The 27,172-nt window shown below is 37.7% G+C and overlaps 1 protein-coding gene across 3 annotated transcripts in view; it reads right to left on the reverse strand.

Moving 5' to 3' along the window:
* Positions 1-27,172, reverse strand: part of CROT (carnitine O-octanoyltransferase) — a 61,374-nt gene that overhangs the window by 20,190 nt on the left and 14,012 nt on the right. For all 3 annotated transcript variants that reach the window (XM_024990439.2, XM_024990440.2, NM_177494.2), the window contains 7 exon segments: positions 24,457-24,565; positions 10,784-10,877; positions 9,817-9,942; positions 7,720-7,821; positions 4,335-4,418; positions 4,146-4,253; positions 3,789-3,919 (listed from right to left, as the gene is read on the reverse strand). In XM_024990439.2, the coding sequence (XP_024846207.1) occupies positions 3,789-3,919; positions 4,146-4,253; positions 4,335-4,418; positions 7,720-7,821; positions 9,817-9,942; positions 10,784-10,877; positions 24,457-24,565 (754 nt within the window).

Genomic DNA, 27,172 nt, shown 5'->3' on the forward strand with positions numbered 1-27,172 from the left:
ACAAGAAAAAAGTCAAATAAATAACCTAACTCTACACCTAAAGCAACTAGAAAAGAAAGAAATGAAGAACCCCAGGGTTAGTAGAAGGAAAGAAATCTTAAAAATTAGGGCAGAAATAAATGCAAAAGGAACAAAAGAGACCATAGCAAAAGTCAACAAAGCCAAAAGCTGGTTCTTTGAAAGGATAAATAAAATTGACAAACCATTAGCCAGACTCATCAAGAAACAAAGGGAGAAAAATCAAATCAATAAAATTAGAAATGAAAATGGAGAGATCACAACAGACAACACAGAAATACAAAGGATCATAAGAGACTATTATCAGCAATTATATGCCAATAAAATGGACAACGTGGAAGAAATGGACAAATTCTTAGAAAATTACAACTTTCCAAAACTGGACCAGGAAGAAACAGAAAATCTTAACAGACCCATCACAAGCATGGCAAATTGAAACTGTAATCAGAAATCTTCCAGCAAACAAAAGCCCAGGTCCAGATGGCTTCACAGCTGAATTCTACCAAAAATTTAGAGAAGAGCTAACACCTATCCTACTCAAACTCTTCCAAAAATTTCAGAGGAAGGTAAACTTCCAAACTCATTCTACGAGGCCACCATCACCCTAATATCAAAACCTGACAAAGATGCCACAAAAAAAGAAAACTACAGGCCAATATCACTGATGAACATAGATGCAAAAATCCTTAACAAAATTCTAGCAATCAGAATCCAACAACACATTAAAAAGATCATACACCATGACCAAGTGGGTTTATCCCAGGGATGCAAAGATTCTTCAATATCCACAAATCAATCAATGTAATACACCACATTAACAAATTGAAAAATAAAAACCCTATGATTATCTCAATAGATGCAGAGAAAGCCTTTGACAAAATACAACATCCATTTATGATAAAAAAACTCTCCAGAAAGCAGGAATAGAAGGAAAATACCTCAACATAATAAAAGCTATATATGACAAACCCACAGCAAACATTATCCTCAATGGTGAAAAACTGACAGCATTTCCCCTAAAGTCAGGAACAAGACAAGGGTGCCCACTCTCACCACTACTATTCAACATAGTTTTGGAAGTTTTGGCCACAGCAATCAGAGCAGAAAAAGAAATAAAAGGAATCCAAATTGGAAAAGAAGAAGTAAAACTCTCACTGTTTGCAGATGAATGATCCTCTACATAGAAAACCCTAAAGACTCCACCAGAAAATTACTAGAACTAATCAATGAATATAGTAAAGTTACAGGATATAAAATCAACACACAGAAATCCCTTGCATTCCTATATACTAATAATGAGAAAATAGAAAGAGAAATTAAGGAAGCAATTCCATTCACCGTTGCAATGAAAAGAAGAAAATACTTAGGAATATATCTACCTAAAGAAACTAAAGACCTATATATAGAAAATTATAAAACACTGGTGAAATAAATCAAAAAGGATACTAATAGATGGAGGAATATACCATGTTCATGGATTGGAAGAATCAATATAGTGAAAATGAGTATACTACCCAAAGCAATTTATAGATTCAATGCAATTCCTATCAAGCTACCAATGGTATTCTTCACAGAGCTAGAACAAATAATTTCACAATTTGTATGGAAATACAAAAAACCTCAAATAGCCAAAGCGATCTTGAGAAAGAAGAATGGAACTGGAGGAATCAACCTGCCTGACTTTAGGCTCTACTACAAAGCCACACTCATCAAGACAGTGTGGTATGGGCACAAAGACAGAAATATAGATCAATGGAACAAAATAGAAAGCCCAGAGATAAATCCACGCACATATGGACACCTTATCTTTGACAAAGGAGGCAAGAATATACAATGGATTAAAGACAATCTCTTTAACAAGCGGTGCTGGGAAAACTGGTCAACCACGTGTAAAAGAATGAAACTAGAACACTTTCTAACACCATACACAAAAATAAACTCAAAATGGATTAGAGATCTAAACGTAAGACCAGAAACTATAAAACTCCTAGAGGAGAACATAGGCAAAACACTCTCTGACATACATCACAGCAGGATCCTCTATGACCCACCTCCCAGAATATTGGAAATGAAAGCAAAAATAAACAAATGGGACCTAATTAAACTTAAAAGCTTCGGCACATCAAAGGAAACTATAAGCAAGGTGAAAAGACAAACTTCAGAATGGGAGAAAATAATAGCAAATGAAGCAACTGACAAACAACTAATCTCAAAAATATACAAGCAACTCCTGTAGCTCAATTCCAGAAAAATAAATGACCCAATCAAAACATGGGCCAAAGAACTAAATAGACATTTCTCCACAGAAGACATACAGATGGCTAACAAACACATGAAAAGATGCTCAACATCACTCATTATCAGAGAAATGCAAATCAAAACCACTATGAGGTACCATTTCACACCAGTCAGAATGGCTGCGATCCAAGTCTACAAGCAATAAATGCTGGAGAGGGTGTGGAGAAAAGGGAACCCTCTTACACTGTTGGTGGGAATGCAAACTAGTACAGCCACTATGGAGAACAGTGTGGGGATTCCTTAAAAAACTGGAAATAGAACTGCCTTATGACCCAGCAATCCCACTGCTGGGCATACACACCGAGGAAACCAGAAGGGAAAGAGACACGTGTACCCCAATGTTCATTGCAGCACTGTTTATCATAGCCAGGACATGGAAGCAACCTAGATGTCCATCAGCAGATGAATGGATAAGAAAGCTGTGGTACATATACACAATGGAGTATTACTCAGCCATTAAAAAGAATACATTTGAATCAGTTCTAATGAGGTGGATGAAACTGGAGCCTATTATACAGAGTGAAGTGAGCCAGAAAGAAAAACACCAATACAAATAGTATACTAACACATATATATGGAATTTAGAAAGATGGTAACAATAACCCTGTATACGAGGCAGCAAAAGAGACACTGATGTATAGAACAGTTTTTTGGACACTGTGGGAGAGGGAGAGGGTGGGATGATTTGGGAGAATGGCATTGAAACATGTATAATATCATATATGAAATGAGTCGCCAGTCCAGGCTCGATGCACGATACTGGATGCTTGGGGCTGGTGCACTGGGATGACCCAGAGGGATGGTATGGGGAGGGAGGAGGGAGGAGGGTTCACGATGGGGAACACATGTATACCTGTGGCGGATTCATGTTGATATATGGCAAAACCAATACAATATTGTAAAGTTAAAAAATAAAAAAAAAAGTCCATGGACAGCAACGAAGAGTAGCTGCCGCTCTGTGCAGCTAAAGAGAGCCCATGCACAACAATGAACACCCAGCTCAACCAAAGATAAATAAATTTTAAAAACATAAAGTACATATTCTCAGATAAAATTTTAAAAAGATCAAGACACTTCCACTTCTGCTTAGGATGTAGAAAGTCACAAAATACCATCTCTCTTATCCTAAAAATGAGTAAAGACTAGATTCCATAAAACTGTATCTTTTCATGAACCCATTTGAAAACAGGCTTCAAGAAAACCAAGTGATCTGAATTTCAAAGCATGGCAAACCTCTGTAAGATGAGAACAGGTACTTCAAAAGTATCAAGGTAATGAAAAACAAGGAAAGACTGTCAAAGCGTCACAGACGGAAACCTAACAACACTGCTGATGAAAGTACAAATTAAGGCACAGTGCCAAGTGGGGAAAAAACCTCAGAGGAAACACTGGGGAGTTACAGTAGAACAGCTAGAGTAGAGATATCCCCTTCGGCCTCTAGACTCTGAAAATGGAGAAGGATTGGTCCTCACCGTCCATGAAGTCTGTAATAGGCCAACTGAAGTGCCAGCTGAATAAATGTATCAGGGTGAAGCTGCTTCTCCTTGGTTAGCTTTTTGCCAAAAGACGTAAAGGCATATACCACAAGCTGGAGATCGGACACCTAACAAACAGAATTAAATGGGAAGAGTGAACATATACCCAAGGAGAATACCCCCAAAGATAACCAAATTATCATTAGCATTAAATGAATAAAACAGAAATAAAGGTATTAAAAGCTATAACTTCTGAATGTTTTATGCCATCATATGTGGATGATAGCCAAATATTCATACACAGTAGTTAAAAGATAAAGTATTAACTATCAAAGAGAAAAGTGAAAAATCTACCTGCTTGAAATACTGGGCCTTAGCTTGGTTGATGTCATTTAATACTTTTTCATCCACAGTGAAAACAAGCTCCTCTGGAACCGGTATATCCCGTACTTTTTCTGAGCCCTGAAAATACGGAAAACTTAAAAATACTGTATCTATAAAAATATGAGGCGAAAAGGGAGGAAATCATTTTTTCTAACATACCTTCCATCTTCCTTCATTCTCAAGAATGTTCTCATCAACATAATAGCAGACTTTTACCAGAACCATTGCATCAAAAGGAGCATGCTAAAATGAAACCATACAAGATTTTGAATACTTTATGTAAGTTAAGACTTGACCCAGTATTTTATTTTCATTTTTGCCCCACTCTTAACACACAAGAGCAGAATTCTCATATGCCTCAACTCATAATGATAACGATAGGGATATTCTACAGTATAGTAAGTAATTGATGTATTTTATTTTCTGAGAAAGAACAAATATTTAAAGTCAGAAGCACCTAATCAGGGCTCTTGAAGTAATGGGAAGGGATGTAAAGTAAATATGAATCATAAAGAGAAAACAATTGCTATTTGTACTGGAAGTTAAAAGAGGTTCAGGGTGAACACATAGGGTTCAGGATGGGGAACACATGTATACCTGTGGCGGATTAACTTTGATATTTGGCAAAACTAATACAATTATGCAAAGTTCAAAAATAAAATAAAATAAAAAAAAGAGGTATACACATATACCTATACAATGGTAAAATGTTAAGGAATGGTGAGAGCACTGTAAAAAAGCAGATGGAGCTGCCAGTGACAGCACAGGTAACAAGACTCACCGGTCATGGACAAACCCTTTTCTAACTGCATCTCACAACTGCACAGTATTCTGTAGCTTTACAACGAATTTTCACAGACATTGCATATATTATTTCACTGAGACAATAGTGTTAAAATGCAGCCAGTAAGAAGAGCAATATTGAAGTGCCAATACTTTGGCTACCTGATGCAAAGAGCTGACTCACTGGAAAATACCCTGATGCTGGGAAAGACTGAGGGCAGGAGGAGAAGGGGGTGACAGAGGATGATATGGTTGGATGGCATCACTGATTCAATGGACATGAGTTTGAGCAAACTCTGGGAGAGAGTGAAGGACAGGGAAGCCTCGCATGCTATAGTCCATGGGGTTGCAAAGAGTTGGACATGACTGAGCAACTGAACAACAACAAACACGATCTCCACAAAACCCTCTAACAAAGAGAAGACAAAACAGTTGAAGCCAGGATTTTAAATCCAGAGAGGGAAATGTGATTATGTAGTCCAAACCACATATTCTAGTACCAACATAAGAGAGCAGCAACATGACTCTAGATTAAGAGCAAGTTAACTTTACAGTATATATGCTTTAGTAATAATGTTTTATATTAGGTTAAATAGTATTTTCAGTAATCATCTTGGGTTGCAAGAGTAACCTACATGGAATTTTGAAAGCCTATTATCTAGTGAAGACCATCAGATCAATTTTATAAATATATGGGGGATAATGCATACACATAAAATGTGTCCACACACTTTACTGAAAGAAAGCATCTCAGTTGTACAAAGACACGTGCTCATTATAAGACCAATATTTTCATCCCAAAATAGAAAATATGATTAAAATTACCTTCTCCTGAATTTGAGCAAACCGCAGGATATTGCTGCCATCAGTAAAAATCAAAGTAGTACAAGGTGGTAATTTTAGGTGGCTGGGAGTGAGGGAGGAAAGCAAGAAGATAAACTCTTGATGACGGGAGTAACTTGACCCTTACATAACAATGTAACACTCGATTTGGACAATTTAACACACAGTGAAACAAAACTCTTAAAATGAAAGTACCAAGTAAACACTAGAAAAATATAAATGCAAACAAACCAGAAGAGAGAGCAGGCAGAGGGGAAAAATGGTTATGAATAATATTAAGCTCAGTTTTAGAATGTGGAGACAGGAAGAGACTGTTAGGAGGATGAAGGCAATGTGAGATGAGCATGAAAAAGAGGGACATCCTCTGCATCCGACAAGTCAAGGAGAGATGGAAGGAAGAAGCCAGAAGGTTGTTAACTACTTTACAAAGCACAGTTTCCAGGGAACAGTGAGGCTATCAACCAGACTGAGGTGGTTAAGAAGAATCAAACAAGGAGCCAAAGAGAAAAAAGCTGAGGCAATTAACAAGAAATCTTTTGTCAACAGGGGACTCTTAAGGAAGAAGAAAGACAACTGTTAACAGACATTCTGTTACCTGCATATCAACCACTCCACCTTCTTTGGCAGTAACAACTACTTTATTTTTCTTTAGGCAACCAGCGCACATCTCTGTGGTGGTTTGAATGAGTGAGTGATTCTACTAGTGGGTCCCAAGGTTTGGCATGTGACCCAGGCCAGGTGGACTCCCTGGAACATGCACAAGATTCACACAGGCTGATACAACCAACGAGCATTATTCTCAGGTCTTTTGCTGGAACCAGAGGGGTTAAAAAAAAAAAAAAAAAGCTGGCTATTTCCATGGAGAACAATAACCTACTAGGAGAGCTGTGAAAACATGAGACTGTAGGTAAAACCATCACGTGGTACCTTCTACATAAAAATAAAGCTGAGGCTAGGAAAGTGATGCCAAAAAATGTAGAATTTTCTAATGAAAGCATTTGGACACTGGAAGTCAGCCTAACCCAAATTTAGCTGTATCCCATGCCATAAATACCTCTGTAAGGTAATAACAGTTTGATTTAGGTTTCTATCACCTAAAACTGAAAAAAATTACTGATTAATACAACTACTGAACCCAGATCAACATTACAGGTCTTTTTAGTATTTTACAGTCACTAAATCTTTGGGAGGAAAGCCCCCAAACACAAACAAACAAAAAAATCTATCTCATACTACTTTATACCAAGTCACATACTTTATGAAAAGTTACATAACAAGATTATAAATATAGATTGCAATCCTGACTTAGGTTGATTTCTTCATTTTCTTGGTTCATAGACTTCCTGAATGTCCATCAGAAAATGGCAGGGTAGAGATGATAAAGACAACCATAGGAGAACAAAAGAGAAAACAAGTTGTGTGTGTGTATATATATATTTTATAAAGAATGTAAAAAAAAAAATGCTATCCAGTACCAGATATTTTAATATCCAGAAGTAAATAATGTTCCAAAGATCCTGTGTCATTTTTTTAACAAGGTTACAAAATTACTAGGTAAATGTACAAATATAGCTACATACATTTCTCTGTGCACAGAACATATACATAATGCTATATCTTTTTAAATGTGTTGTAATTTTCAACAAGTAGCAGATTTTAAAAGAGCTTCTACTACATAAAGATACATGCAAATTCCATTTTACAGGCACACATCAAACTGTTAGCCTAACTACAGACAAAAATAACTTGTCCTATACTGTTTTCACTGAGAATTCATAACTAAAATTTTTACTCTAATGCCATAAAGCTAAAAAATGATTTATTATCCTGCCACAGGACAGCCTAACTATTGTAGATTACTGCCACTCATTTAACTGAAAAGAGTAAAAGGGAAAAGTAACTTCAGTAGTTTACTTACATCACAATTACTGCCAAATACTCCATTAGAAAAGGCAATCAAGTTATAAGATTTGTCACCCCAGCGTACTGTTGGGTCTCCATTAAGAATCTTTGCAGAAACCTAAAATAAATTTATTATTTCAAATTAAAAGAATCTTAATATTGGTTTTTAAGTATTTGTATCTTAAATATACACAAACACACATGATCTCACTTTTCCTCTCTTCAGGTAAACCAAATTTAATAAAATAATAGCTATTCTCAAGAAATAATAATTTAGGTCCTGACTATTTAAATACTCAAAATCTAAGAAATTCTACCAGAAAAGAGGATGGGACAATATTCATGAATGTTTAGAGAATATCAAAGTGAAAGGACAAGGTGTTTGCAACTTTAATAGAATAAGAAGCATGGATAAGGTTAGTCATGAAAATCTAGTTACAAGGAAAACATTTCAAGAATTCATATCCCACTAAGCCAGTTTCTCAAATGGTAGGTTTTGGCCGTAGTGAGTCAGGAAATCACTGTAAACATCTTTACAAAAAGAATAACAATAGAACATAAATATCAGAGTATATCACAGATAGTCAAAGTAATTACTGTTTTGTGAAACTTCTATTATGTACATACTTGTGTGTGTGAGCGTATGTGTGTGTATTTAATGAGCAGCAATCTAAATACGTCTAACTGTAGATTGCAGCAACTGAGCAACATTTAATTAAAATATATTCTTCAAGCTTGTTGATTCTACTTTTAAAAAAGCAGCTAACGAGGGAAAAACTGTTTCCAAGCTACAAGATTTTTCAATCCAATATTATTTATTTCTCTCATTTAATACTGATGGATGCAAAGATTCTGAGATTCCTACAAATACGAATGCTTCTCTTTTATTTTTTTCCCAGGAAATGGTAATGTCCCAGAAAAAAAAAATAAAACCCCAATTATCCTTAAACTCACTAACGTCAGTGTGTTCTACAAAACCAAATGATAAAATAAGTCACAAGAGTTCTGTGATTCTTAGGACAGACCTCACCAGCTAAGGTATCAAGGCCCACTGCTGTGGGCTATAGGTAGATTTTCATGTCACCTTGGGTTTGAAAAGCTCATTTTCCCCCATGCCTTATGCAAATTTTCTGTATATATAATCAATGGAAAGGTTGGGAACCACTGCCATGTGACAAGCATGTGACAAGCAAATAATACTCACACTTCTTTAAACAACATATAAGATCTGTCTAAACAGCCTTGCCGCTCAGATGGTAAAGCATCTACCTACAATGTGGGAGACCCAGGTTCAATCCCTGAGTCAGGAAGATCCTCTGGAGAAGGAAATGGCAACCCATTCCAGTGCTCTTGCCCAGAAAACCCCATGGACAGAGGCTACAGTCCATGGGGTTGCAAAGAGTCGGACATAACTGAGCGACTTCACTTTCTTTCTTTCTAAACAGAGCTGAACAATGTGGCAAGGATTTACAAAGCATTATTTATTTATGTATAATCTTATAATATGTGTGTATGTGTAGCTAAGAAAAGGTTTTAAAAGCTTGCACAAATATTTATATTGTATGACTTAGTATTTGTGCTTTCTTTTCTTAGCTACCCCATTCTAAGATAAAAGATGTTTCCAAAATCTAGGAAACAATTGTTTTCACGATTATGTTTCAAGGTGGTTTTACAGGTGTATACTTCAAACTAAGTTGTATACATTAAATATATACAGTTTTTTGCATGTCAATTATACTTAATAAAGTGATTCTTTAAAAAAAAAAAAAATTCTTCTCATGTTCAATTTACACAAGAGTTCTCCAGAAAACTCTGTGGGAAGAAATAAAACAAGGGACTTTCCTGGTGGTCTCATAGTTAAGAACCCATCTGCCAACACAGGGGACAGAGGTCTGGCCCTTAAGTGGTAGCTACTGAAGCTCGTGCACCTAGAGCCTGTGCTCCACAACAAGAGAAGCCAGTGCAATGAGAAGCCCACACACAGCAACCAGAGTACATCCCGCCTGCCACAACTGGAAAGAAAGCCTGTGCAAAGCAACAAAGACCCAGCACGGCCAAAAATAAATAAATTCTTTAAAAAAAAAAGAAATAACAGAACAAGATAGTTGAATACCTGAGAATAATCTTCTGGTGTAACATGTGGACTGTCATCATCTAAACAAAATACCAGTAAACTGCTCTGAATTTTTTCTAATATAGTCAGGTTCTCTGGATTAAGACTAATCAAATATTCTCGTGCCTAAAGGGCAAGAAGAAAAAATGAAATATTACAAGTTAAATATAAAATAGTCAGAAAAGCTCAACAGGTTTTTGAAAAGTTAGAGAAAAGGTTCATCAAGAAAAGTGTAAATTCAACGACCTCTGTGATGAGTCCTGAACAGGTTTTCTTCTTCAAAAGCATGCCTAGTCCCTACATTTGTGCTACTAAATGTATAAAGGTATAAAATTATGCCTGCTTTCCTGGGTGCTCAGACAGTAAAGAAAATGCCTGCAAGTCAGGAGACCCAGGTTCGATTCCTCAGTTGGGAAGGTCCCCTGGAGAAGAAAATGGCTACCCACTCAAGTATTCTTGCCTGGAGAATCCCATAAACAGAGGAGCCTGGTGGGCTACAGTTCACGGGGTCACAAAAAGTCAATGACTGAGTGACTAACCACACATAAAGTTATGCCACCCCTAGATTTTCTGCTTGTTCAATATTGTACAATGTATTTAAAAACTGCTTAAAGCTTAAAGCCGTCTGTCCATTTGTCTTTATTTCCAAGGGCCAGCACGTCCTTGAGCTGAGTGTTTGAAGTTTAAATGTAAACAAAATAAAAGTATATACTCTCCCCAAGTCTAAATTATAGTTAATAATATTGTACTGCATATTTGAAAGTTGCTAGAGAGTAGATCTTAAAGTTCTCATCACAAGAAAAATATTTTTAAATTTTCTGTATGGCGACGGACATTAACTAGATTTACTGTGATATTTCTCAATAGAAACAAATACTGAATCCTTATGTGTATACCTGAATATAATGTTGTAAGTCAATTGTAAGTCAATTGTACCTCTAAAGAAAAGAAAAATGTAAATTATAACCTTAGCCCATCGAGTTCGCTCCTCAGTAGTTAACGCTGCTACCCCAGGTCCGTCGGGTTCACTGTGGCATTTCTTTTGGATGTATGTCAATTGCCTTTGGAAGATTAAATAAGGAAGATTCAAAAAGAGCAGAGGCAGGAGCACTAGCTACTTTGGCCTTTCATAGGTTACAAAGTTTATTAGTATTTAAGTGTTTTAATTTAAATATTATCCAAAGAATAATACTGTATTCTGTATTATCCAAAGAAAGGGATTATGGTCTCTACAGCAATGGAGTTATCTCCTACACCTTTTTTTTCCCCACAGTGATTATGTGCCTATTAATACCATCAGTATACTTGACAAGAGCTTAAGCAAATAAATTTTGTTTGATATAATTTATACTTTCAAAAGGTACATGCACTTCCAAGATCCAAGTAAATGCCCTGCATAATGGAGAAGTTTAAAAATATTCTGGTACATAATCTCACAAATATCATATACATTTTATCTAACTAAAAACTACGTGAATATATTAACAGAGGACTCATTCTATACCCAATTAATACTTGGGTTTAACCCCCAAAATAGAAATACCATGTAGTTTTAAATATTTTCACATGTGCCACTGTTACTTAAAATCATTAAAAAGACTATTCAGTTCAGTTCAGTTGCTCAGTTGTGTCCAACTTTTTGCGACCCCATGGACTGTAGCTCTCCACTCCTCCCTGTCCATCACCAACTCCTGGAGTTTACTCAAACTCATGTCCATTGAGTGGGTGATGGCATACAACTATCTCATCTTCTATCGTCCCCTTCTCCTCCCACCCTCAATCTTTCCCAGCATCAGGGTCTTTTCAAATGAGTCTGTTCTTTGCATCAGGTGGCCAAAGTATTGGAGTTTCAGCTTCAGCATCAGTCCTTCTAATGAATATTCAGGACTGATTTCCTTTAGGATGGACTGGTTGGATCTCCTTGCAGTCCAAGGGACTCTCAAGAGTCTTCTCTATCACCACAGTTCAAAAGCATTAATTCTTTGGCACTCAGCTTTCTTTATAGCCCAACTCTCACATCCATACATTACCACTGGAAAAACCATAGCCTTGACTAGATGGACCTTTGTTGGCAAAGTAATGTCTCTGCTTTTTAATATGCTGTCTAGGTTGGTCATAATTTTTCTTCCAAGGAGCAAGCGTCTTTTAATTTCATGGCTACAGTCACCACCTGCAGTGATTTTGGAGCCCAAGAACATAAAGTCTGTCACTATTTCCCCATCATTTTGCCATGAAGTAATGGGACCAGATGCCATGATCTTAGTTTTCTGAATGTTGAGTTTTAAGACAACTTTTTCACTCTCCTCTCTCACTTTCATCAAGAGGCTCTTTAGTTCCTCTTCACTTTCTGTCATAAGAATGGTGTCATCTGCATATCTGAGGTTATTGATATTTCTCCCAGCAATCTTGATTCCAGCTTATGCTTCATCCAGCTCAGCATTTCTAATGATGTACTCTGCATATAAGTTAAATAAGCACGGTGACAATATACAGCCTTGACGTATTCCTTTCTCTATTTGGAACCAGTCTGTGTTTCATGTCCAGTTGTAACTGTTGCTTCTTGACCTGCATACAGATTTCTCAGGAGGCAGGTCAGGTGGTCTGGTTTATTGTGATCCACACAGTCAAAGACTTTGGCATAGTCAATAAAGAAGAAATATATGTTTTTCTGGAACTCTCTTGCTTTCTCAATGATCCAACGGATGTTGGCAATTTGATCTCTGGTTCCTCTGCCTTTTCTAAAACTAGCTTGAACATCTGGAAGTTCACGGTTCACGTACTGTTAAAGCCTGGCTTGGAGGATTTTGAGCATTACTTTGCTAGTGTGTAAGATGAGTGCAATTGTGCAGTAGTTTGAGCATTCTTTGGCATTGCCTTTCTTTGGGATTGGAATGAAAACTGACCTTTTCCAGTCCTATGGCCACTGCTGAGTTTTTCAAAAATATACTGGGTTCACCAAAAAGTTCATTAGGGTTTTTCTGTAACATCTTGGCCAATCCAAACAACGCTATGGTAATCAAAACAATATGGCACAAGTGACACTCATACAGGTCAATGGAACTGAACAGAGAGCCTACAAATAAACCCACTTACAGTCAACTGAGGTGCCAAGGAGACCAAGAATATATGGGAAATAGAAAGCCCCTTAAGTAAACAGTGTTGGGAAAATCACCACATAAAAAGAATTGAAACTGGACCCCTATCTTATACCTTACAGAATTGAAACTGGACCCCTATCTTATACCTTACACAGAAATCAATTCAAAATAGATTTAAGGCTTAAATATTAGACCTGAAACAATAAAACTCCTGGAAGAAAATATGGGAAAAAAGCTTCCAGACATTAACCTTTTGCAATCATTTCTTAGATATGATACCAAAAGCACAGGCAACAAAAGTAAAAATAGACAAATGAGATTACATCGGACCAAAAGCTTTAGCACTGTAAAGGAAACAATGAAGTGAAAGAGCAAACTACAGAATATGAGAAAATATCTGCAAACCATATATCTGGTAAGAGGTCATGGAACCCTCACAATACAATTGCAAAAAAACCCCAAACCACCTGATTTAAAAATGGGCAAAGGAACTGAACAGACATTTCTCCAAAGAAGATATAAAAATGGCCAAGAAATACATGAAAAAGTACTCAACATAACTAATTATCAGGGAAATGTAAATCAAAAGCACAACGAGATATTCTCTCACACCTGTCAGAATGACTACTATCAAAAAGACAAGCAGTAACAAGCACTGATGATGATGGGGAGGAAAGAGAACCCTTCTGCACTGCTGGTGGAACTGTCAATTGGTGCAGCCACTATAGAAAATTATGGAGGTTCCTCATGAAATCAAAAACAGAGATACTATATGATCCAGCTGGAGAAGGCAATGGCGCTCGACTCCAGTACTCTTGCCTGGAAAATCCCATGGACGGAGGAGCCTGGTGGGCTGCAGTCCATGGGGTCGCTAAGAGTTGGACACGACTGAGCAACTTCACTTTCACTTTTCATTTTCATGCACTGGAGAAGGAAATGGCAACCCACTCCAGTGTTCTTGCCTGGAGAATCCCAGAGACGGGGGAGCCTGGTGGGCTGCCGTCTATGGGGTCACACAGAGTCGGACACGACTGAAGCGACTTAGCAGCAGCAGCATATGATCCAGTAATCCCAGTTCTGTGTACATATCCAAAGGAACTGAAACCAGGGTCTCAAAGAGACATCTGCATTCCCATGTTCCTTGCAGTATTATTCACAATAGCCAAGAGGCAAAAGCAACTTAAATATTTAATGATAGATGAATGAATAAACAAGATGTGGTATAAACATACAAATGGAATTTTATTCAGCTTTAAGAAAAAATTCCACTGTTTGCAACAGTGTGAATGAACTTGATGGACACTATCCTAAATGAAATAAGCTAAACACAGAAGAAACACTACATACCATCACTTATATGGGGAATCTAAAATAGATAAAACTCTTAAAAGCAGAAAAGAATAGCGGGTGCCAGGGGTTGGGCTAAGGAGAAAATGAGGAGGCATTAGAATCCACTTGCAATGCAGGAGACCCTGCTTCGATTCCTGGGTAGGGAAGATCTCCTGGAGAAGGGATAGGCTACTCACTCCAGTATTCTTGGGCTTCCCTGGTGGCTCAGTCAGTAAAGAATTTGTCCACCATGCAGGAGACCTGGGTTCAATCCCTGGATTAGGAAGATCCCTGAGAGGAGGGCATGGCAAACATGTATTACATGGCACTCCAGTATTCTTGCCTGGAGAATCCCCAGGAACAGAGGAGTCTGGCGGGCTACAGTCTGTGGGGTCACAAAGAGTCGGACGCGACTGAGTGACCTAGCACAGCACTGCCAAGTGATACAAAGTTTCAGTTATACAACATAAGTCAGTCCTAGAGACCTATTGTACAGCATAGTGCTGTAGTTAATAACACTGTATGACACTCTTAAAAATTTGCTAAGAGGGTAGATCCTAAGGTAAGTGTTCTTACCATTAAAATTTTTTTTACAAACAAAGAGAGAAGGACACCTTTGGGGGTGATGAATATGTTTATGGTATCCATTTTGGTAAGTTTAATCAATGTATACTTATCTCCAAACTCATCCAGTTGTACAGAAAAAATATGCACAGCTTTATATGTCAATCATACTTCAAAGGTGGTTTAAAAATAACTTCTCTATTCATATTGTAAAAAGAGGTATAGATTTGATAACTGTAATTACCCCTCTTCTCTTTCAATTTGACTATCTATGGACTTTTCAGTACACATGCAATTTTTGATATTTAAAAGCACAAAAATTCATATTAACAATATTTTAGAATCATACATATTTTAAAATATTTTATCCTTGATATTTCCTCAAAATCTGCCTTCATTACTTTCCACTCATTCTTTAATTTACTGTAATTGGGTTTTGTCCTCCAGTGATTATCTTGAAAATGTGTTTCTGAATATTAGCAATGGCATCCCATAAGATCTAGCAGCTTTATCTCAGTCTCATGTTTCTCTTTATAAAGTCCTTTACCACCCAGGAGTCAATCTTGAAATTCTGTGTTGGCTTTTGTAGCACTGTTACATTGTGGTCTTTCTAACTCACTGACTAATGGTCTTTTTCACTGACTGTTGTTCTCTGCTGCTGCTGCTAAGTCGCTTCAGTCATGTCCGACTCTGTGCGACCCCAGAGACGGCAGACCACCAGGCTCCCCCGTCCCTGGGATACTCCAGGCAAGAACACTGGAGTGGGTTGCCATTTCCTTCTCCAATGCATGAAAGTGAAAAGTGAAAGTGAAGTCGCTCAGTTGTGTCCGACTCCTAGCGACCCCATGGACTGCAGCCCACCAGGCTCCTCCATCCATGGGATTTTCCAGGCAAGAGTACTGGAGTGGGGTGCCATTTCCTCTATCCACCATCACATGTATGTCTTCCCAAATTTCCCCTCACTGGCCTCCCCCAACCTCTTCTACAAGTTTCTTCTTTGGTAATTTCACCCACTACTTGAATAGCTTCAATTATCACCTTTACCTAAGAGGCAACCAAATCTCTAACTTTAACACTATTTTCTCTCTAAATTTCTAGTACCAAATTTCCAAATGCTTGTTGGATATATCCACCTCAATTTCTGCCAACATTCCAAATTAAATATACATTTAAAAATTATCTCCCTGACCTCTTCCTACAAATTAAGACAAAACTGATCTTAGAAGAAAACATAGGTATCTCTTCATGACTATGAATTAGGGAATGGTTTCTAAGATATGACAGTAAAAGTACAAATAACTAAGGAGTAGATAAACTGAACTCTATCAAAACTAAAATGTTGGCCCTTCACAAGCAACCATGAAAAAAGTGAAGTAAACACTAGAATGGGAGGAAAATATATGTAATTTATGTATATGATAAGGGACTTACATCTAGGATATAGAAAGAAGTTTTATAACTCAATAATAAAAAAGACAAGTAACCCAATTAAGAATTGGTAAAGAATTTGAACAGACATTTCTCCAAGTTGTTGTTCAGTTGCTAAGTCATATCCAACCCTTTGTGACCCCATGGACTGCAGGACACCAGGCTCCCCTGTCCTTCACTACCTCCCAGAGTTTACAGGCATAGGTACATGAAAGTATGTTCAATCTCGTCATCATGGAGACACAACTGTAAACCACAATGAGATCCTACTTCATACTCTCTAGGATGGCTACAATCAAAAAGGCTAACAAGTGCTGGTGAGAATGAAAATAAATTGGAACCCTCAAGTACCACTGATGTGAATGTAAATGGTGCACTCATACTGGAAAACAGTTTGGCAGTTCCTCAAATGGTTAAACATAGAAGTATGATCCAGCAATTCCACTCCAAGGAATACACCCGTGACAAGTGTCCACACGAAAACCTATACACAGATGTCCACAGCAGCATTATTCACAGCAGTCAAAAAGTCAAAACAACCCAAATGTCTATCAACTGATAAATAATTAAATAAAATGTGGTCTAGCCATAGAGTGCATTATTATTCAGTTAAAAAAAAAAAAAAAGGAAGTACTAATAAATGCTACCAGGAGTCTCCAATCCCTGTTAGGAACCAGGCTACACAGCAGGAGGTGAGCAGTTGGGTGAGTGAGCAAAGTTCCACCTGTATTTACAGTCACTTCCCATTGCTCCCATTTACCACCTGAGTTCTGCCTCCCGTCACATCAGCAGGGGCATTCGATTCTCATAGGAGCTGTCAACTGCGCGTGTGAGGGATCTAGACTGTGATTCCCTTATGATGCCTGAGGATCTCAGGTAGAGCTGAGGTGGTGAGGCTAGCTAGCTCTGGGGAGCAGCTGCAGATACAGATTATCACTAGTGAAGAGGTCCAACTGCATAGAGATCATGATAAACCAATTGCTTATGGACTCGTATCAAAACCCTATCAGTGAGTGACAAGTGACAACCGCATAATTATTTCATTATATATTATAATGTGATAGTAATAGAAATAAAATGCACAATAAATGTAATGTTCTTGAATCATCATGAAACCAGTGCACGTCCATAGAAAAACAGTCTTCCAGGAAACCCAGTCTCTGGTGCCAAAAAGATTGAGGACCAGTGACACAGAGGACCGCCACAACATCTATGAATGTTGAAAACGTAAGGTATACTAAGTGAAAGAACCTAGACAGAAAAGGCCATTTAAGAGTCCATTTATGTGAAATGTCCAGAGAAGGAAAACCGTAGAGACAAAAGGTCAAGTGAAACAGACAGAAAGGCTACCTCAGGCTGGTGGGATGGGAGTGTTGGGGAAATATGAGAAATGTCTGCTAATGGATGGGTAAGAGTTGGGGAGCAAATGGGGAATTACTGCTTATGAGTTCAGGGTTACTTTGAGGGGTGACAAAAATATTCTAAAGTTGATTGTGAAGATGACAGCACAATTCTGAACATTCTAAGAAATGCTGAAATATATACTTTAAATGGGTGAACTGTGTAGTATGTGAATTGCCTCAAAGCCAGTATTAAAAACAAGAAAAAACTGAAAATTGAAAGGTTACTTCCTCTTCTGTTATAATACTATCTACTTACTCAGTAATAGCTCCCTTTCTTTCTAAATCCAGTTACCAATTCAAATTAATTTTATCTCCAAAACTTTTTATGCATTTATCTTTTTAAGAAAAATTTAAATTGAAGTATAGTTGATTTACAACATTGTGTTACTTTCTGATATACAACAAAGTGACTCAGTTTTATATATTCTTCTTCAGATTCTTCTCCATTATAGTTCATTATAAGATATTGAATATAGTTCCCTGTATCATACAGTAGAATCTTACTAGTGGTTTTGAACAGTGTTCCATATTCTACAGTCCCAACCTCTAACTTCTTTCCTGGATTACTGCAAATTTTAACACATCTCTTTTGAGGCACCAACTCATAAGATTCAGAATCTGACCGATCTATCTTATACTACTAATACGTATCTTATGTTTCTAAATAAAATTTCCTAATGCATCGCTATTGCTGTTGCTAAGTCGCTTCAGTCGTGTCCGACTCTGTGTGACCCCATAGACGGCAGCCCACCAGGCTCCCCCGTCCCTGGGATTCTCCAGGCAAGAACACTGGAGTGGGTTGCCATTTCCTTCTCCAATGCATGAAAGTGAAAAGTGAAAGTGAAGTTGCTCAGTCGTGTCTGACTCTTAGCGACCCCATGGACTGCAGCCTACCAGGCTCCTCCATCCATGGGATTTTCAGGCAAGAGTACTGGAGCGGGGTGCCATTGCCTTCTCCGTCCTAATGCACAGAGCTGGCCTAATCACTCAGTTCACTCACACATCCACACCCACACCTTTCTGCTTTGTATTAAGCAGAGGGTATTAAAAAAAAAAAAAAAATCTGGTAAGTAATCTCTTTGAGCTCCATCTGAAGGTGAAAATATAGAAATAAATGACTTCAATACAATTTAATAATCAGTATAATAGAGATCAATAAGAGGCTAAGTCCTTGGGCCATGAAGAGAGGAAAGGGAATGGGAAATTATGAAATAAGACATAAAATAGGAAGTAGTAAGCCTGTGGTGACATGTGAACAGAAACAAAGCACGAGGAGCAATTCTTACTTAAAAGGTGGACAAGGCAGGGGACGGCAGTCCAATAGAAAGCATGAGCACATGCAAAGACTACAGATAACCTAACACATCAGAACTGCAAGCAGAGAAACTGGGTAGAACAGGATGCAGAGGGAGGAAGAGCAGGACAAGGCTGAAGGGACAGGCGAAGGTCAAATCGTGACCACAGTTTAAAAAAATTAGACTGTTAGCTAGACCTCAAGGAACTACTCAAGAATTTTAAGGTAAGATACGATCAAATATGAATTTTTAAAGTCACAGGACTGATGACTGTAGAGAATGTAGGGAAGCAAGAAAACCACCTGTGAGGCTGAATCAGAGTTAACAATCTGAACAAGCAAGGCTTTTATTTTAATGGAGAACAGAAATCCAAGTTTTTATATGAATAAAAACAGAAATCCATGTTTATGTGAATTCTCCTGATTTTTAAATAGCAATTCAAATTCTCTGTTATCTAAGCAAAACAGGCTACAGGCTGAATTCAGACCACAAATCACATGTATGCAGTTTCTGAGACAGTGGCTTTCAGTAATCCAAGTAATAAGCCTGATCTAATTCTTTTATGTCAAATTTGGAACAAATTTTAAAATACAGCTGAAGAGACAGAAAGATTATCCAAGAAACAAAAGCAAAAAAAACTAAAAAATGGATCTTTTTTGTCTATATCAAAATTAACAATGCCTGCTGAAGTACAAAAAAAGTTTGCTAACTGGAATGAAATGTTTGCAACCCATATAACTACTAAAGGATGAGTGCCCAGACATATAATTGCTACAAATCAATAAGAATTTAAAAATAGCAAATAGAAAAATAGGCAAAAGCAACTCACTGAAAATATGAGTGACCTATAAACATATAGAAATATATTCAATTTCACTAGTTATGAGGGATATGTCAATTCAGGCAACAATGAAAACCATTTTTCACGGGTCAGTTCACCATATTTTAAGTTTAATTATACCATGTCATCAACCACGTAGAGAAGTAGGTATCCTCCTAAAACACTAGCAGGAAACATAATGCTGCTACGAATGACAATCTGACTTTGTTTAAAAATTTAAAGGTATGTATCCTATGATCCAGAAAGTACATTTCTAATGTCAATACATAGATATTTTCTCACAAATACACAAAGAGGCATGCTGGAAAATGTTGACTGTTTTTTATAGTAACAAACGCAAACTACGTCAATGGGTACTAAAGGAGAATGGTCAAACTATATAGTATGACCATTTGGTGGAATTCTATATGACAGTTTAAAAAAGTAAGGTTGATAATGTCTACTCCAGTATGAATATATTATTGTCTTATTATTCATTGTCTTATTATTCAGTAAAAGAAATGAACTGCAGAAAAATACCTAAAATAAAATTATTTTCTGGACTTCCCCGGTGGTCCAGTGGTTAAGAATCTGCCTCGAAATGAAAGGAACACGGGTTCGATCCCTGGTTTGGGAAGACTCCACCTGCTGTGGAGCGTCTAAGCCCATGCATCACAACTACGGAGGCCTGCACACCCTAGAGCTTCTGTTCCGCAGCAAGAGAGATCACTACAATGAGAAGCCCACACACCGCAATGAAGAGGAGTCTCTACTTGCCGCAACTAGAGAAAGCCTGAGCACAGTGACAAAGACCCAGCACAGCCAAACATAAATTGACTATTTAAAAAAAAACTATTTTTAAATACACAAAACTACCCCTTTCCTCATGACACATGCAAAAATCAATTCTGCTGCTACTGCTAAGTCACTTCAGTCGTGTCCGACTCTGTGTGACCCCATAGACGGCAGCCCACCAGGCTTCCCGGTCCCTGGGATTCTCCAGGCAAGAACACTGGACTGGGTTGCCATCTCCTTCTCCAATGCATGAAAGTGAAAAGTGAAAGTGAAGTCGCTTAGTTGTGTCCGACTCTAGCGACCCCGTGGACTGCAGCCCACCAGGCTCCTCGGTCCATGGGATTTTCTAGGCAAAAGTACTGGAGTGGGGTGCCATTGCCTCCGAAAATCAATTCTAGGCAGACTTTTAACGTAAATGTGAAAGATAAAAGAATGAAAGTTTAGAGCACAATGTAAGAAAATATCTAACAATGTGTTAGTAAAAAAAATTTTTATGTAAGTCCAGACACTACAAAACTCATAGAGGAAAATCTAGGTAGAACTCTAGATGACATAAATTGCATTAATATCCTTTATGACCCACATCCTAGAGCAATGAAAATAAAAACAAAAATAAGCAAATGGAACCTAATTAAACTTAAAAGATTTTGAACAGCAAAGGAAATCATAAATAAGATGAAAAGACAGCCCTCAGAATGGGAGCAAATATTTGCAAATAAAGCAACTGACAAGGGATTAACCCCTAAAAATAAACCCCTAAAAATAATCAGCTCATGCAGCTCAATATTAAAAAAAACAAAAAAACAATCAAAAAATAGGCAGAAGACCTGAACAGACATTCCTCCAAAGAAGACATAAAGATGGCCAACAAATACATGAAAGCATGCTCAGTTCAGTTCAGTCGCTCAGTCGTGTCCGACTCCTTGCGACCCCATGAATTGCAGCACGCCAGGCCTCCCTGTCCATCACCAACTCCCGGAGTTCACCCAAACTCATGTCCATCGAGTCGGTGATGCCATCCAGCCATCTCATCCTCTGTGGTCCCCTTCTCCTCCTCCCAGCATCAGGGTCTCTTCCAATGAGTCAACTCTTCGCAAGAGGTGGCCAAAGTATTGGAGTTTCAGCTTCAGCATCAGTTCTTCCAATGAACACCCAGGACTGATCTCCTTTAAGATGGACTGGTTGGATCTCCTTGCAGTCCAAGGGACTCTCAAGAGTCTTCTCCAACACCACAGTTCAAAAGCATCAATTCTTCAGCGCTCAGCTTTCTTCACAGTCCAACTCTCACATCCATACGTGACCACTGGAAAAACCATAGCCTTGACTAGACGGAGAAAGCACGCTCAACATCCCTAAGAAATGCAAATCCAAACTACAATGAGGTATCACCTCACCAATCAGAATGGCCACCATCAAAAAATCTACAAACAATAGATGCTGAAGAGGGTGTGGAGAAAAGGGAACCCTCTTGCACTGCTGGTAAAAATGCAAACTGATACAACCACTATGGGAAACAGTACGGAGGTTCCTTAAGAAACTAAGAATAAAACTACCATATGACCCAGCAATCCCACTACTGGGCATATACCCTGAGAAAACCATAATTTAAAAAGACACATGTACCCAGTGTTCATTGCAGCACTATTTACAACAGCCAAAACATGGAAAGAATTTAAATGTCCATCAACAGATGAATGGATTAGGAAGATGTGGTGTGTGTGTGTATATACACACACACACACACACAATAGAATATTACTCAGTTATAAAAAGGAATGAAATTGGGTCCTTTGTAGTCATGTGGATGAATCTAGGATCTGTCATACATAGTGAAGCAAGAAAAACACACACTGTTTATTAATGTATATATATGGAATCTAGAAAAATGGTACTCTTGAACCTATCTTCAGGGCAAGAACAGAGACAAAGACATAGAGAACGGACTTATTCACATAGAGGGGGTAAGGAGAAGGTGCGAGGAACTGACAGTAACAGTGACATAGATACACCATGTGTAAAACAGCTAGTGGGAAGCTGCTGCGTAGCACTGAGAGCTCAGCTTTGTGCTCTATGATGATCTAGAAGGGTGGGAGTAGGGAGCGAGGTTCAAGAGGGAAGGGATGTATGTACAAACACAGTAGATTCATGCAACTGTACAGCAAAAACTAACAACGCTGTAAAGCAATTAATACTCCAATTTAAAAAAATTAGAAAAAAATTTCAACAGTACACAAAATGTATAATCCATATGGTAAAATATTGATATACTGGACTACATTCGAATGAAGAATTTCTGATGATCAAAGAGACACTTTGAAATCCATGAAAGCCTCATATCGAGAATGTATAACGAACTCCTACAACACTCCTACACTAGTGGGAAGTGTTTATCAGTACAAATACTTTGGAAAACTGGCATGACCACTGAAGCTGAACATACACATAAACTATGATTCCCCAAGTCCTCTCCTGAGTGTAATGAGACAGAAATGCATGCGTGTATACATCAAAGACTTATACAAGAATTTTTACAGCAGCACTTTTTGTATTAATAAAAATTGCAAGGAAGCTAAGTGATTACACTTGAGAAGGGGGATTTCTGGTATAAGGGGTGTAACGGAAATGTTCTGTATCTTGACCTGGGTGCTAGATGCATGAGTATTTAACTGTGGACTTCTGTGTGTGCTTGTGTACAGGTTTGTAATGCTCAATAAAAATAATTTAAAATATATACACATACATACAATTTTAGAAGACAAACCAGAAAATGTGAACAACTGACTGTATATTAATATATTAAAGAATTCTTGTTAATATTTTAGGAGAAGCAAGTCATTAGGTATGGTAATTTTTTATGTTTATGTTTTTAAGAGTCCTTATATCTTAGAGAAGCTTACTATTTATAGTGAAAGGATATTGCGTTTGAGATTTTTTAAAAATAATCTGTGGGGGAGTTTCGGGAGGGGCACAAGGAGGTATAGCTGAATAAGACAATGAATTTATAATAGTTGAAGCTAGGAGTTACTATAATAGCTGTTCAATCTAGGGGTGACTACATGGAGGAGCTTCATTATATAATTCCCTCTACCTTTGGGAATTTTCCATAATGCTAACTTTAAAAATATAAACATCCAAAATAATACTCTGCTTGCTGTTTAGTTGCTCAGTCATGTTCAACTCTCTGTGACCCCCACAGACTGCAGCCCACCAGGCTGCTCTGCCCATGGGATTTCCCAGGCAAGAATGCTGGAGTGGGCTGCCATTTCCTGATACAGTAGTATATGTACATACTGTATATATATAAAATACATATTGTGGGCTTCCCTGGTAGCTTGGACGGTAAAGAATCTGCCTGCAATGTGGGAGACCTGGGTTCGATCCCTGGGTTGGGAAGATCACCTGGAGAAGGGCACAGCTACCAACTCAGTACTCTGGCCTGGAGAATTCCTTGGACAGAGGAGACTGGCAGGCTACAGTCCATGGGGTCACAAAGAGTTGGATATGACTGAGAAACTTTCACTTTTAGTACATACTATATGTAAAATATACATATATATGTTCTTTTTAAAAAAATCTGTATGTGCATGTAAATTCATTGCAATAGGTTTGAAAGGACAGAATACACCATGCTAGCAATAGTGATTAATTTTGGGGCAGCGAATGCGATGAGTAATGTTTGTAATGTTTATCTTTTCTCCAAGGAGAGTTTATTCATATACAATGAGTAAAATGAAAAGCTAATTTAAATTTAAAATAAAATAAAAATAGGCTTTTAAAAATTAGCATACATAAAATTCTTATTTCTCACTTTACTGTCACTTTTTAAAAGGTAATGTTGAACATTTTTTTTTTTTTAACTCAAGTAAAAGTTTAAAACCTAATGAGACCCAAGAAAGTAGTTTGAAAACCTCTGAATCTCTGGTGCAGTCATCAGATATCCCTCATGCATTACATCAAAGACAAAAACTCGGCCTCGACACAACACTGCAAGGTGACTTGGAGAATGTCCTTCACTCTCTGGGGGAAAAAAAAAAGAAAACACAAGACTCAAATCTCTGAAAGCAAGAGTAAAGCTGCATATTTATATTCAACAGAAGACAATCATTCCTCCAATATTTTATTTATCATATATTCATCAAATATGTCACATGAATAAAAACACTTTAATAAGGTGATAAAATTTCAGTTAATATGTCATAAATACATGTTCTTGAAACCTATGTAAAACATTTAGATTTTCATGTTTCAAATTCTGTATACTTTAAGAATCATATAAATTCCATACTACTACAGGGCTTTCTAGTTTTATTTATGGATAGGCTGGGAGGGGGAAAGGGTTGCAGAGAAGTCCAAGAGGAGAGTTATTTAAGTTTCTTTGGGGGATTCGTTTACTGTTGATTTATCATCAGATTATTAAACTGCAGTAATATCTAGCTAGGATTTCTCAGTAAACTATATTTTTCAGTAGAATAAGGGTACTTTATGCTTGAGTGGCAAGAAGAAAGAATTTTGCCCAATTGTAGTGTTACTAAGGCTCTGATAACACCTGGTAAGCCACTGACAATTGATTGTATGACTCATTTGGCACACATTACCCAGGAACTATTTGTTTTTTTTGTTTGTTTGTTTTCCTTTTTATGAAATATTGGGTATATTGCCTTTGCTGTACAGAACATTCTTGTATCTTATTTACTTTTGTTTTCTTTTGTTTTTTATTTTATTTTTTAACTTTACAATATTGTATTGGTTTTGCCATATATCAAAATGAATCCACCCCAGGTATACATGTGTGCCCCATCCTGAACCCTCCTCCCACCTCCCTCCCCATACCATCCCTCTGGGTCGTCCCAGTGCACCAGCCCCAAGCATCCAGTATCATGCATTGAACCTGGACTGGCGACTCGTTTCATATATGATATTATACATGTTTCAATGCCATTCTCCCAAATCATCCCACCCTCTCCCTCTCCCACAGAGTCCAAAAGACTGTTCTATACATCAGTGTCTTTTTTGCTGTCTCGTATACAAGGTTATTGTTATTGAGATTTGTAAATAACAGACTATTCTGACTTAGTCCCATTTTTCAAGTACTAGGCTCTGACAAGGGTCTTCCTATATGATCTCTGCCTCCTCCCTCTCAAAAAAGGAAGGAAGAAAGTTAGGAAAGACATACACTGCCATTGGAAGTAAACTTATTGGTTGATATGTACAAGGAAATGTGCTAAATGCTTTACACATGTTATCTCATGATATCTACTCATTAGCTATGAGGAAGAACTATTTCCTGAAAGCACTATTATTTTTCCTCTTATATCCTCTTTCCTCAAGTCCTCTTTCCTCGGAGCTGGGGTATGTGTTTTCTGTGTCCCTCATGGCTATTTCCAAACCATTTCTTCCCCTTCATAAACCTCCACATCCTTTTACATTTACCATCACTGCCTTTTATTGTCCTCTACTACTTAAAATTTGGCACTGTATAAAGGAAATAAACCTGAGGCCAAGTTAACACTTGAGGAGACGAGAACAGAGGGTGCTACCTAAGGATGAGCATCAGAGGTTATATCTGAGCAGAGACCAAAGTAAAGTAAAAGAGCTAACACAGAGATATGTGTAGGAAGAGAGCTTCAGGCAAAGGAAACAGCAAGTGCAAAGGCATTAGGGCAAAATGAGCTGGTCTGCTTAAAGGGAGAAAAAGGTCAGTGCAGCTGCAGCAGAGAGAAATGAGTAGAATGGCAGAAAAAATTGCAGCCACATCCTATGGGCCTTAGAAAGGGCTTGCAATTTAAAAAATGATGGAAAAGAAGCCAATGGAAGGTTTTAAGCAGGACAGTAATAATGTCATCTAATTACTACTTTACAAAGGGCATTCCAGCTGCCATATGAAGAAGGGATTATAAGCGGGAAGAGAATATATAGCAGGATCAGAGTTAGGAGGTAACTGAAGTGGTCCAGGTGAGAACAACCAGAGAGGTGATGGTGGCTTTGACTAGGGTGTGACATTGAAAGAAAGCAAGGGGTCAATTTTTTCTTTTTAAGATGGGACATATTACAAATCTGTCCAACCCAGTAAAGAGGGAAAATTGTTAATGCAACACAGAAAGAAGGATAATGCAAAAGCAAGGCCCTTGATTAAACAAGAGGTGGAGCCCAGGACATCATGCAGAAGGGCTATCCTTAGGAATCAGAACAGTTCATCCGTCTTTATAGAGAGAAGACAAAGTATATGAATATGTAATACTGCACTGCAAGGAGGCTGCAAAACGGGCTAACACTTGAATGAATATGTTTCTATGACTGCTGTAATAAATTACCACTAACTTAGTGGTAAATCACCACTAACAAGAAAATTTTATTGTCTTACAGCTCTGGGGACTACAAGTCTGAAATGTGTCTCTCTGGGCTAAAATGAGGGTTGTCCCTGAGTCTGGGTTCCTTCTGGAGACTGTAGAGGAGAATCTGTTTCCTTTGATTTTTCAGCCTCGAAAGGCTGCCCATATTCCTTCTTGACTCAGAGCTCCATTCCTTCATCTTTAAAAGAATTTTTTTTTAAGTTTTTTGGCTGTGCTACACAGTTTTCATGAGAAACACTGGACTGGAAGAAACACAAACTGGAATCAAGATTGC

This window comes from Bos taurus, chromosome 4 (genome assembly GCF_002263795.3).
Source record: "Bos taurus isolate L1 Dominette 01449 registration number 42190680 breed Hereford chromosome 4, ARS-UCD2.0, whole genome shotgun sequence".
Taxonomy (NCBI): Eukaryota; Metazoa; Chordata; class Mammalia; order Artiodactyla; family Bovidae; genus Bos; species Bos taurus.